This window comes from Thalia democratica, chromosome 1, assembly GCF_965202585.1.
Source record: "Thalia democratica chromosome 1, ktThaDemo2.hap1.1, whole genome shotgun sequence".
Taxonomy (NCBI): Eukaryota; Metazoa; Chordata; class Thaliacea; order Salpida; family Salpidae; genus Thalia; species Thalia democratica.
In genome coordinates, this window is record NC_139165.1 from 28,912,103 (window position 1) to 28,926,106 (window position 14,004).

The 14,004-nt window shown below is 24.8% G+C and overlaps 1 protein-coding gene across 1 annotated transcript; it reads left to right on the forward strand.

Moving 5' to 3' along the window:
• The first annotated feature begins 6,650 nt into the window (after positions 1-6,650).
• LOC145849124 (uncharacterized) lies at positions 6,651-8,754 on the forward strand. The gene is made up of 5 exons (XM_082954219.1): positions 6,651-6,731; positions 6,872-6,943; positions 7,167-7,319; positions 8,349-8,509; positions 8,691-8,754. The coding sequence occupies exons 1-5, from the start codon at positions 6,704-6,706 to the stop codon at positions 8,739-8,741; spliced, it is 465 nt and encodes a 154-aa protein (XP_082810345.1). The 5' UTR covers positions 6,651-6,703; the 3' UTR covers positions 8,742-8,754.
• The last annotated feature ends 5,250 nt before the right edge of the window (positions 8,755-14,004 follow it).

Here is a 14,004-nt window from a genome sequence, read left to right on the forward strand (position 1 = left end):
TAAATCATACTACTATACACAAAAGTAAAATCATATTTTCTCCCTTGCCATTCTTAACAAACGGTAAAGTTTACTAAACGCCCACAAGGCGCTAATGTTGATGGAGAAGTTGATCTTATTTCTGATGATCCTAATGACTACAGGTGAATATCGACGTTTGACCATCTAGCCAGTTACAAAAAACAACTATTTTTATATGTTCTGTGCAAACTTAAACAGACCAAGTTTTAATAAAAACCCAATTATCAATATAACTGTAAACATAAAAGAAAAAGGTTATCTTACTTAATACTACTAGTTAGAATACTGACTTAATGGTAAATTTTTTTAAATACTTACACGATGTTGATGTCGATGGAGATTTTGACTCACGAACCATGTGCCCCTTCGAACCACAAACTAGAATTCACGAACCCTTGATGACCGAGGTGCCCCCGCATCGTTTAACTACAAGGATACATTTTATTACATGGGATTACAAGGGACCCGAATTACAAGATAGGATTGCCTGGATACATCTGTCCTTGAGTCCACCGCCCACTTAATCTCCACACCTTTCCTGAATATAAAGTTGTAACATCTACTAAAGTAGCAATGATAACACTAAAAGATTTGCATATTTTGAGCACTGAAACTCCAAGAAAAATTAGTTTTTTAACTTTTTTTAATCAAAAAGTTTATAGTTTTCTGATCAAAGTCTTCTAAGACATGTCCTGAAGTCAATTTAAGTTGAAGTATGACAAAAGAATTTTTTTTTTATTTCAAAGATAATTTTTAAGTTCATTTATCTAAGTTTTTTATCAAAAATATTTTGAACTAAAACCTAAATTATTTGAAATTTGGCTGTTTAGATAAAAAAACAATTCAATTGTTCTAATTTATTTTTATAAATATACAACTTTCTGTTTGTAAAACAATTAATTTAAAATTTTCAGCTTTGTTATTTCTGTTCTGTGTTTACTAAGTATTTTAACATATTAGTACATAAAAGTTTTACCTTGAGCTTGAAATACTTTATTTAACACTGGTTGTGATACACTTATTTAAAAACTACTTAGCAAATAGTAATATTATTCTGTTTTACTGTAAATTATTTGTTATATGAATCATAAAATGACTTATTCATAGCTTTTCTGCACTATGATCAAATGCGGTAGTCCATTATTAATCTAGACTAAACTAATAACAACAGATCAAAAATATAGAATAACTCAAGTAAGTGAAACTAACTTAGTGAATAGAAGCCTTCTAAATGAATTCGGTATGTTTCCTTAAGTTTAAACATAATCCTATAAAGATTAATGGTTGTTGATCAGAACAATTAGAATTTATAATTTTACTAAGATATTTATTACTGAGTTAACTGTAATCCTAAATACAAAAAAAGACATAAAAAAATTTTAGATTGCTGTTTCTAAAATTTAACATATTTTGCTGTGTTTATTAGACTTATTTTAGTACAATGCAATTAATTTAATATTACATTTTAAAATTAATTAATTTCACTACAAAATAATTGAACAGTGTATAAATTAAACTTCTTCTGGATAACACTTTAAATGTAATATTAAATAACATAAACATCTCTAAATTTGAAATAACTTAACAATATGTAAATGTTGTAAATAAATAGCATATTCTTCAATATTTTGCTAGCTATGTTATGCTTGAGCAGTAAAACGTAGGCAAAATCGAAATTGTCCTTTCAGAATTTACGAAACTGTTTGGTCAGTAACCGCAAGTCAACTATTATCTATTTTAGTCAGAATAACGATGGTTTAAATTATATTTTTAATAAAATGTCTAGTTTATATTATAAATCAATTCATATTTTATCTGCGCGTTCTAAAATCAATAGTTTTTTTAACATTCTTTTGATGACAGTTTCGAAGATTATTTTAAATTTTTTACGTAAATAGTAGCTAATAAAACAGTAATACGTTGCATTAAACTTGAATAAATGATTAAAAACAATTGTATATTTTCATTATTAATAGCTTTATGATTATTTATAAATAATTAAAGTAAATATGATACCTAAAAATGTTGTGTTATAAAGCGTTAGTAAAGAAATTATTATTATCAGAAAGGATTAATCATGTCATAAACAAAAAATAAATTACAGATATTTCAAAACTGTATAATAAAAAAAATTATGAGAGTAAAATATAATTGTATATAAATATATCATACTTAAATCGAATAGGAATTCGAAAGGTTTCAAAAGAAGTGCATGTACTTTATCTAAAAAGTTAGTTTTCTTAATTTAATTATTTTTTTTTTAAGTTTCCAGAATAAAAGTCTACTTAACTCAGTTTTTTTTTACAAGAAATAAACTACTGTACTCAATCAATAAATCAACGAGTAGTAGTTTTACTTCAACTTTAACAAAGTTCTGATCTATATGTTGGTGTATATAAAACGCTAAACTTTTCCAAAATATAAGTTAAATTAAAAGAGTATAGATTGTTAAATAATTGCTTTACCGCGTTTTATTATTATTTGACTTTTGTGTTAGTACATGTTTTCTAAAAAAGTCCATTTTGCTGTACACACCAAGTTCGACAACCTCTTAAGAATAAAGAAAAAATTAACAATAAAAATAATGATTGAATATTTTTTTAACAAAATTTTCATAACAGAAAATCTTTTGTTGAAAAAAATGAACATAACTTAGTACCATACCGACTAACAGTCTAGTTTTGATCATATTCATAAATTTTAATCGGAAAAAAATACATTTAGGTAGCTTTCCATAAATAGTTATGAGTGAAACACTAGTCACACGAAAAGAATTGATTGTCAGCTCATCGGATTTTGCACTAGCCGTAGTTTCTCGACCAATAGATTACTTCAATGTCTACTGTTTTGTTCTCAACAACTTTCACAGTTTAATTTAAAACAATTTTTAATAAATGTCGTGATGTGTTTAATTATATTGTCTTAAAATAGCTCGGGTTTCAAAACACTTAAAGTACAAACTGCTTTTTAATCTAAACTATCTACCACCTCAGTTTACAAAATAATTTTGCTTCATAAAATTTTATTGTTTTGTATGTAGAAATTATAAAATATAAAGTTTTCGCTACAAACTAGTCTTTATAAAAACTACTAAAAATTTCAGTTGTCAAATACATTGAGTATAATGTTATAAAAAGCGTTTTTAAACTAAACTAAACTTTTTAAAGACACCATATAAAACTTTATGATTATATTCAAAACTAGATATTTTTAGCAGAAAACTTTGTTTTTTAACTTAAACAAAAAGCATTTAAAAATTTTTAATTTTTTTATTAACAGGCTTTTTAGCAACTTATTTAATAAGCTTATATTTATTTCTAGAAAAACATTATTTGTGGTGCTTTTTTATTCATAAATACTTTCGTATAAGCTTCAAAAGTAAAATAAAGCCTTGCTGCTATATTTTGTTAAAAATTAAAAGTAAGCTCATTAGACTTAGCTAAAATTTTATTACTAACGATATCTTTTTCTCAATTATTTTTACAGAAGCCTTTGAAATTTATTTATAATTTGTTATTTTAATATTTTTGTTTTGTTCTTTTTCTTATTACTTGTTGACAGAAACTTAAGTTAAATAAACCTACAAAATCCAACAAAAAAAAAAGTATAAAGAAATTAAAGATAAAGTAATTAAACATAAAGTATACAATAATACTTAGTTATGAAGTAATTCTGAATATTTTTTTTTATGAATCTAAACTTAAACTTTGGCTCAGTTATATCTTTTTTAATACTCTGTTTTTATGTTATTATACTTTTGTTTAGTCTTTTAAAATTTGTACAGGTTTTTTTTTTTCATTCGCATTTGAATTCTTATAAATTATTTAAAAATCTTTTAAATGCTCGTTTTACTGGTTATTTAATATATACTTTTCTATCGTTTGTTTAATATTTTAGATACGCATTTAAAACTCTTTATAAGTTTATCTTTAAAATAGCAGATTTCGGAATTAAATAAATTAACATTATTACCAAACAAGCACAAAATCAAGAATTAATAAAACTGATGTTTAAGCCGTTAGATCAGGCAAATGTTTATTTTAAATTAAAAGTTATAAACTAATGAAATTTTATAGTTTTTTATTTTAAATCTGTAACTAAACTTAAATAGTTAAGGGTTTTAGTTATAAACTGTAAAGTAATTTAAAACATTGTATTAACAGCTATCTAGTTTCGATTTGATTATGTTTTGTCAAATTGAAAAAACATTTAAAATTAAAAAAAAAAACATTTTCAAAAATATAAAATTACCATTTTTAATAGGTACTTTTTTTCATTTAAGTATGAAAGTATTTCTAACAAAATTTTGATAAATATTGAAACATTTCTTTCATTATGAAATATAAATTAATTTTGTTAGTTTAACCAAGGTTGTAGTTTTATTTACTATTTTTATGATAAAACTTTAATTTCTAAGTTAAAAATGATATTATAACACTGTTAATAACTTAAGAAGGATAAAAAAATTAAGCCATAGGTAAGCTAAATATCATTATGAAAAACACAAAAAAAACTTAAAATACAAAAAAAAAAAAAAAGTTTTTTTTAATTTTTTGTATTTATGTACATAACGATTTAAAATATTATCGAAAAAAAAATCTCTGGTAAGTTGGTGAATAATTTAAAAAGTTTTCTGAGACGTTACCAAATATATAGCAAAGTAAGACATATGAAAAAAAAATTCACATACGGAAGTGTAGTATTTGTTTTTAATAATCACGTTAACTTTATTATCTTCATTTCAAAATTCAAAATTGAAAACATAAGGACAGCGTATAATGGCAAAACAGTCGATACTGCTGGTTTGAAAATTAAAGTAAAACAATTACAACTGGTTATCTACACACAGCCAGCTTTATCTCATAAAATAATAAATTCATGGCTGGTATAAATCGCTCGCTGAGAGCTAAAATGTTTTGATAATAAAAAAGAAAAGTAATTAAAGCTAATTTCAAGTGTGTACTATTTCTTCTTTTCAAGCATATACACAACTTATATTCCTAAAGTTTTAAACGTTTACAACTAGTTTTATACGAAAACATTAGGTTATCAGTTATGTTTTCAAAACACAATAGAATTTCAAAAAATACACAACACCTTTAAAACTTATCAATGTATTTTTATTCAATAAATACTTAGTTAGTCAGATCTCATGATATAACAATTTTTGTATTTTAATTTAGTTTTTATAAAAAGTTAACAATTTTAAATACCTTTACACTAAACCAACAAGCAACTGATAATTTTTTTAACTCAAGTTCAAATAATCAATTATGAATTGTTATTATTAATTGTATTAGGTTTAGCTGTTATAAGCCTAAGCCAAATAAAATTGTTCACACAAAACTAATTTATTATCAAGGTTTATAATTAATTTTACGAATATTGACATTTAAAAAAGTCAAACTCGATGTTTACTTAAATCAAATTTAAACATAAACTAGTTTTTGGTTATATCTTCAAATTTACAACTATACTTTATTGTTATAGTACCAGCTTATAAGTTGTTTAGTCGTTTAAGAAAATTTTTGGTAAAAAAGCGAAATATGCATTTAAAATTTTGAAAAATAATCAAAACTTTTAATAGTATAAATTAGAGTACGAATATTTTAGTAAGTTATTTATAAAGCTCAGACTTTATACAAAAAATTTTGTTTAAAAACACTAAGTTTATTAATTAAAAAAAATAACTCAGACTATGTAATAGAAGGCTTGCTTTACTGAATTCAAAAAAAAAGTACTATCAAACTAATATTAAATTGTTACTGAAAACAAATAGAGAATAGTACTTTACTTAAACAGCATCTAAAAAGACATTTAACAAACTTAAATACAACAAAAATTTTTAACATTATTTGTTTTTGTATGTTTTTTTTTAAACAAGAATATATACCGAATTTCAAAAACCTTTATATATCGATGTATAATAAATAATATTTTTTTAAATGTTCTCCAAAAAAAAAATTGAAAAGTTTTGTTTTAAAAAAATTCTCAATACACTTTTTTGAATTATTACATCCTAAATAACCTCATTATCAAAATAAAAATTTTGAAAACATAAGCGCAGCGAATGACGATAACAGAGACAAAATTAGATTAAGCAAATTACAACCAGTTATCTGACTCTGTGTGCACTAACTTTGAATACGCATAATGAGAAAATTGCCAGGCTTAAATTGCTCTCAGCCAACGATAATTGTTTAAAGTAAGAAAGAATTGCAATTAAGGCTAATTTTAAGTATGTGCTTTGCGGTGAAAATCTGATGCTGAGTAAACAATTTGCGGTCAATTCACAATTACCACTAATTTCAATTCGATTTTGAAGGAAACCAGGCGAGACAGCCTGCTGAAAATTGTGAGAGAAAATTTAAAGAAAAAAATGCTTGTAAAAGATAAATTTAACAATGTATATCACAGTAAAACGAATTTTAACTTTCTTTTTCGGCAGACAGACAGTGCTGTATGTATTACTGTTTTTAGTTTAGTAGCTTGTTTCAAAAAAGATGTTTTTTTAGTTTATGTTTCGTATTGTTTCTACCACCGTTGAAAACAGTAGTAATACTAAGTACTAAGTCATAAACTACTTATAAGTTTAAAGCGAATATAAATGTTATTGATAATATTTTTTAGATAAACATAAAAATAATTTCAAGTGTTCTATTTTGCTTTTCTACGCGACATAATGGAAAGATCGAACTTCGAAGTTTATGGTTAGTTAATTTGTTTTTATTTATTTATTTAAATAAACTTATGCTATATAACTTAAGTGTTTTTTGTTTTCTTCTAAATAATATTATTATATCAGATTTGTTGTTTCACTAAACATGTGATAAAATTTGTTAAAAAACAGGAGGCTACCAACACCTTAATCAGCATGAGCTAAAAGTGCTGTCATTCCTCCGAAACAAGCAGTTGCAGTTAGGTATTAGCTTTTATAATCACGCATATTGAGTTAATATATAAGTTTAAGAAGAAAAAAATATTTTTTTTGAAAAAACAGTTATCATTAATACTTGAATTAACAATAGCAATATTAAAACACTAATTATTAATAATTATTTTTTAATTAAATTTAGTTAAAAGTACAGCGGTTCTTAGTAGTTAGTTCTACTTGTCCACCATTTACTAACTAATTGTTTTTATAGAGCACAGTAACAACCCAGTTCTACGCAACCCTGACGCGTACATTGAACCACGTGGTAACGTAAATGAACACCATCGAGTACAAGCTTTAAGTTTTGGAAATTTAAATACTGCAGATTGGATGAGAGAACAGACCAATGAAACAACGCAGCGAGGTTTGGAGTTGTTTTATTTTATTGAAGCAAATTTTAGTTTGTAGTTTCAATTACATTTACTTCTGCTTCTTTCATAAAGTATATTACTACTAGCTGACGAAGTTCAAAAAAATTTAAAGTTATTCAAAAACTACACTTGAAAAAACATTTTTATAACTTTCCAAATTTAAAGACTTTTAAATATAAATAAGCAACTTATATTTAAACACATAATAATTGAAATTATAATATTAGATCACATGCTCAATATAAAAAAAATAAATGATGATGCTATTACAGAAAACCCGCATTTTAAAAGTAAATATATTCTATACTTTCAGTTGGCTAAGACTTTAAAGCTTAACAAAGTTTTGTACAAAGAGATTGAATTAAAATTTTGAAATTCGTACTAAAACTAAATTAATATCATCTTTTAGAAAATTTGTTATAATATTAAGACATATATAGCAATGATTCAACATATTAAAAACTTAAAGAAATAATAATAATATTTCTCTACAAGTATTATAAAATAAGTATTTTTTTTAAGTTTATTTAAAAAAAAATATATATAGATAAAGCTGTAATATTAGTTCTTTTAATTAATATTAACTTTACTTACTATAAACATCTGTGTATATATAATCAGTTAACATTTAATGTTTATTTTTAATATTAAGACAACATTATTTTGACATCCTTTAATTCATGTTTAATAAAAAACATGCCGTAAACTTATGATAGCTTGTTAAAAGTCGTTACAACTAGAATAAGATATGTTAGTTGTTTTTATTTTACAACTTCATCATTTACTAAAATAAAAAATAGATTCTGCTTTAAATTTATAGTTGTGCACTTGAATTAATTACTCCTAAAGTAATTGGCTTTTGGTTCGAAAATTTATAACAAAAAAGTATAAGACCGTTATCTAAATGCAAGTTTCAAGACAACAAACAAGATTTGTTGGTTTTTAATACTATCTTACATTGTTTGCACTTGTAAAACTGCAGCATTAAATAGTTTTGTAACTATAAAGTTCATAATTTACAGTTGTAAATGGACTTATGGAGCGAGGAGGAAAATCAAGGCGGATGCTTGCTCATCATCACAACATCTTGGTAAGAACCTTCAATTCAATCACCAAGAATCCTACTTCAGATGAGGTGTCGCACATGTCGAACCGGTTGAACTTGGAACCAATGGTTATTGTGGTAAGTAACAAAAACTTTGTTACCGAGCACGTTACCTTCAAAGAAGTTAATTTGTTTAATTTTCTAATCTATATGTTCTAGTTTGAGATACTAAGTAAACTAAACAGCAACAGTTATAACTCTTTTTTTAAGTTGCTTTCATTTTTAAGTTAAAATTAGGTAATTACTATTTGATTTACAGGATTGTTTCAAACTGATGAGGACGGCAGAAAGAATAAATAAGAAAGAATGAATTTGCTTTGTGCGTTAGATATATTTTAATTTGTAAAAACTAATTGTTTGACGTTCATTGTTTGTTAGGAAAAATTAACTGTTTTATTAAAAACATATTTACTATTTCTGTTTTGTTTGTAAAGAAAATCTAATTGTTTTTACAAAATATATTTATTTTTTTGTATTTATTTTCTGTTTTTAACACATATTTTTGTTCGTTGTAATACATTTTTAGCTAAAAACAACTGTTTATAGTTAACTAAATTATTTTATGCGTTTTTATAATCGATTTTTTTTGTTTTGTTTTGTATGTATCTTCGTATATGTCGTATTTGTGGAAATAAAACTATATAATCTTAAGAAGTTTTCTTTTGCTAAATAGATATTTACGAAAACGAATTTGATCATTTAAATGTAAAAATCAATATTCTTCATTGTTCTGTAGGGCTTTTTAATTGGTAGTCTTCAAAACAAAATAAAGGTCATTTTATAAAATACATTATTAAAAATAACATTCTAAATTTTTTCAACCTGAATTTTTAATACAATAAGCAGATGTCAGTTAAAATGTACTTTTTATAAAAAATTGAGACACAAGTTTTTTTTAGCTGCACAGTGGATAAAAACCTTAAAGTGTTATGAATACAAATATTAATAACTGTAATTATAGTAATTTTTTTATAAGTTTTAATTTATAGCCGAAAGCAATAAACAGTTGTACTGACCTTTCTTCGATTAATCACCATTGTCAAGCACAAATTTTAGAAACATACCGAAGTTTATTTCGTAGTGTAAACATTTTGATTAATTTAGTTGCAGTGACTGATCATATTTTAATTTCTCCTAATTGACTAACGCAAAAGTAATTTGTCATCAAAATATATTTTTTACAAACATTTGTAGTGAATCATATTTAACAGTCTTCATAAAATGTTTTTTTTTAAACTAAAGTTAAAAAAGCAGTTTTTAAATTTTTAAGCATTCAGGATGTTATCACTTACTTTAAACTATAAACATAGCATATGACTTTTAACTTATCATGCTGTGTTTTAGTCGCTAATTAGAAGCTTAAAACCAATAAAAAAACTAAACTAAATAACTTAAAAAACTAGTAATTTTCGTTTTGTTTAAGCTAACTGTTTTTTGTCAGAACATTGATTTTAAAAAGTGGAAAAACAATTTCATTACGATGTTTTTAAATTTTAGTTTCAAATTTTTTTATAACTGATTTTTATCTGTTAGTGACTATTCAATACATACTCGATTTGCTAAAACTTCAAAAAGTGATTAGAATAAAGTGTTTTAAGGCGGTTAAAAACTTGAGCACATCAAATACAAAGCCATAGTTATCAATCTTCTAGTCGTTTTCTATAAAAGAATAGTAAGTAAAAAGAAAAAAAAAATCCGATCAAGGGTAAGGGTTGAGGTAACAGTGACAGTGAAAGAAAAAAAAAGAAAAAAATTAAAACAATTAAAAATAAAATAGAATTAAATTTAAAAAATTTAATCCGCTCAAAAGTGTCTTCGTTCAAACGTGAAGCCGTGCAAAAGTGTTTTTGTGCAAAAGTGACTTCGTTAAGAAATGTAATCGTTAAAAAATGACCCTTAGTGCATGTTTGACTTGTTTTTTTCATTATGCCTGGCCTGTTAAATATTTTTAAGTAATCCTGGATATCCTACTAACAAACTGACAAAAGTTACCGGACATATAGTAGTTAAATTGTATCGAAACTCTTGAAACAGTAAATAAACAAACTAAAACTTTTTATAGCAGTTTTAAAACAGTTTATTCAATATTTTAAATGAATGGCTATGAAAAAAAAAATCTAATGTAAGTTTTCAACGTGTAATTGTGTAGTTAAAAAAATTCATACAAAGCATTTTGAAAATCCAAGGCTTTTATTGTCATTTTAAAAAGACGCCTGTAATATAATTTAAATTAAACATCAAATTTACAATAATAACGTATTTATAACAATTTACATGTGGAAGTATCATTTTGTTTTTAAACGTGACAAAGCTTAATTAAAAACTACCTGCAAAAAGTTAGCTCGACCTTAGACTTGGTTCGTCAAGCCCGACCTGTTACATTGAAAATTAGCGTTGAAACTGTTCTTACCTTACTTATGTAAAAGATAATACAATAGATTCTAAAATCGAATATACATTTTTTAAGTATATAAAAATACTCAGCCTCGTATAAACATATAGTCAAACTTGTCCTCAGCATGACGTTAAACTGTTCTGGTGTATGACTCGATAACCGAAAGGTTTTTTGTACACCTGATCCTTGGACCAAACCTTTTGAGCGTGTTTTTTGTCATTCAATAAAATATATATTTCAATATATAGTTTAATTAAATTTTTTTATTTTTTTATACTTTTAATATCTTTATTTAACATGCTTTTTACAGTACAGTTTTATAAAAAATTAAGTAGCATATTTTTTTCTTTAAGTTTGAGTAGTCAAACTTAAATAAGAAAAAGGTATACAAAATAGGTAGATGTCAAAAATACTTTTGCACGGTTTAAAACTGTTTCTTTTTTTACTATCTCTGTTACCCCTTCTTACCCTTACACTTAGTCGGTAACTTTTTTTTCTTAGTCTTATGATTATTTTTTCTAATTATTTTTTACTATCACTGTTACCCCTAACCCTTCATTTTGTCGGTTGTTTGTTTCTGTTAAGAATTTTCTTTTTAATTTTTTTTCTTCAATTTTATACTTTCATTACTTCTTTTGTATTTCACTAATTATGATACCCCAAAGCCTAACCCATTTTCTTGGTGAATGATTTATGTAGTTATTGATTTCTTTTTTAAATTCATCCCGTGCAAATTTGACTCCTTGTGCAAAGGTGTCTTTGTGCAAAAGTGTCTTTATTTAAAAGTGTCTTTGTACAAACGTGTCTTTGTGCATACTTGACCCGTCCCCGAACAAATAGATTTATATAATGTTACAAGATGGTTGGTTTTTAAATTAAAAAGCATTAAAAAGTAGTCGTACAAAGCTTTACGAAATTTAAGTAAGCAGTACATTTTCTGAATTTCATTTTTTCAAAACTTTTAGCATCCTTTTAGCAATTTCAAATCTAGTTTTATAAGAGAAACATTATCTACAAAAAATAAAATAGTTTCTAGAATTTTTTTTCTTGTATAAAAATCTCAAAATGTTTAACATATAGTTAAATTGTTTAGTTATACCCGTTGAAAATCTTGTAGAATAATTTTATTTACTATGAGTTTATAAAACTTTAAAAAAAAATTAACTTATTTTAGCCAAGCTTTTAAACAGATTTTTTAAACGTATATGTTGATCAAATTTACCGATAGAAATATAAGTTAATAAAACTGTATGAGTAGCATCATTTAAAAATTAGTTTAAAAGTATAAAACTACAACAAAAACAAATTACTTTTTAAGTTCTACTTTTAAAATTGCTATGCTGACTTTATTTAAATGTTTTTACTTCGCAGTATTGACCTACTGACCAACGAACTTTTAAAATTAATAAAAGACAGTTTCGAATTTTCCTACGTTTTACTGCTCAAGCATAACAAATTCAGCAAAAGTTTGTTTTTATGCAATGATATAAACTTATATTAATTTACTTTAAAAAGAACATGTTTACAATTTAGTTCTAACATTTGCTTATAGTAGATAAACGTTTTATATGTATTGTTATTCTGTATTTTAGTTGTTTCATTTGTTACTCTTTTTATATTTTACATAAACTATTATAGTTTAAGTTTTGTTAAGTAGTATTTAGCTAAAAACTTTAATGGTTTTATTGTTAGCAAAATGTAACTGTGCACTAATATTAGTTTACTAAAAGTAGTTTTATTAAGTTATATAATAGGAGTATGTTGCTCTTTAAAACTAAATAATATCTTATTCACAAGTTAACTGATAAGATTTTTATGCATATTCAGTAAAACTTTGTTTTTTGGTTATTTTTTTAAATACTTAAAGAAATTTCATAGAACTAGTTAGAAATGTAAACTCATTGAATTGATCTCATTTACTACATCTCTTAGTTTTCTTTAGTTTGTTTTCTTTATTATTATTCTTAATATGGTTTCAACATTTTGTCCATTTTTTTATATAATTGAAACAAAATTTATTATTTAACAAAAATATACTTCTACAATCTATGTTAGGGTTAATATATTTGCAGTGCAAAAAGTAATTTCAAAATTATATAGCTTTTAATGGAATATATGATATACTCTTGACACTTAAGTTGCAGAGTTAATTGATTAAGGCTGATTTATTCTTACTCAGACCAGTTTTGAAACACAAACTTTTACTTTAGTTTTAAAATATTTCAATGTCTGACCTTTCTGTCTAGTTGAACAACAGCATTTTAATGTCTAAACCAGGGGTCGGAACGGTGTACACTGGTGCACACTAGTGTACATGAATTATTTTTTAGGGTGCACGAGACTTTTGGGGGCATGAAGCTTATTTTGCGGTACATGAATTTTATTTTTCGCGCAAAAACTATTTTTTTTATACATATTAGACATACTCAATCTTGATATCTTATTGACTATTTTCCTGTTAATAAAACGACCATTTTACTCTCCTAGTTCTAATTTGTTACATAATGTAAAACCTCTTCCACCCTTTGCCACCAAAAGAAAAACTGAAGTGATCAAATCTCATAGATTCTTAAAATCAAAATAAAACGGTTAGTATTCTATTGATGTTCTTTTTTATAAATTCTTATTGGTTAAAAGCGTTTTGCTACATTAAAATCACTATATTAATCAGGTTATTCAACTGATATTTGAACAAAAAAATAGTCTGGCAAAAAAATTCAATTATGTTTTACTTCTAATAAAATTAAAGTATAGAAAGGGTCAATAACATCAGGACTGTCACATATTTAGCTCTCTAAGGATAACCAAGTCTAGTTTCAAATAATGAAAAATTAATATATTTTGTATTTTAGACCTGGGTGATACAAGTAAAATAATGTTGTAAAAAAAAAAAAAAATTATATTAAAACATTATTAAGATGGATAAGGTAAACTGGTTAATTTGTAGTCGGCGCATAAAAATTAATTTGGGGTTACCGGATCGTTAGTAAAAAAGTGATTAAAAGTGTTAACATGTTTATAAACACTAGCGGTGCTAAAGAAAGTAAATTGGGATGCACAGAATTTGTGATATAGGGTTCACGGATTCGAATAAGCGTACCGAACACTGGTCTAAACTACTCAATTATATTATCAAAAACTCTGCATCACATACTCCAAAACTTCGAACAGTGCCACC

Excerpts from the sequence above, each read along its gene's own strand:
- LOC145849124 (XM_082954219.1), top strand. The coding sequence starts at position 6,704 with ATGGAAAGATCGAACTTCGAAGTTTATG. Across the intron at positions 6,732-6,871 it reads ATCGAACTTCGAAGTTTATG|GAGGCTACCAACACCTTAAT; the intron begins GTTAGTTAATTT and ends GTTAAAAAACAG. Across the intron at positions 7,320-8,348 it reads CAATGAAACAACGCAGCGAG|TTGTAAATGGACTTATGGAG; the intron begins GTTTGGAGTTGT and ends CATAATTTACAG.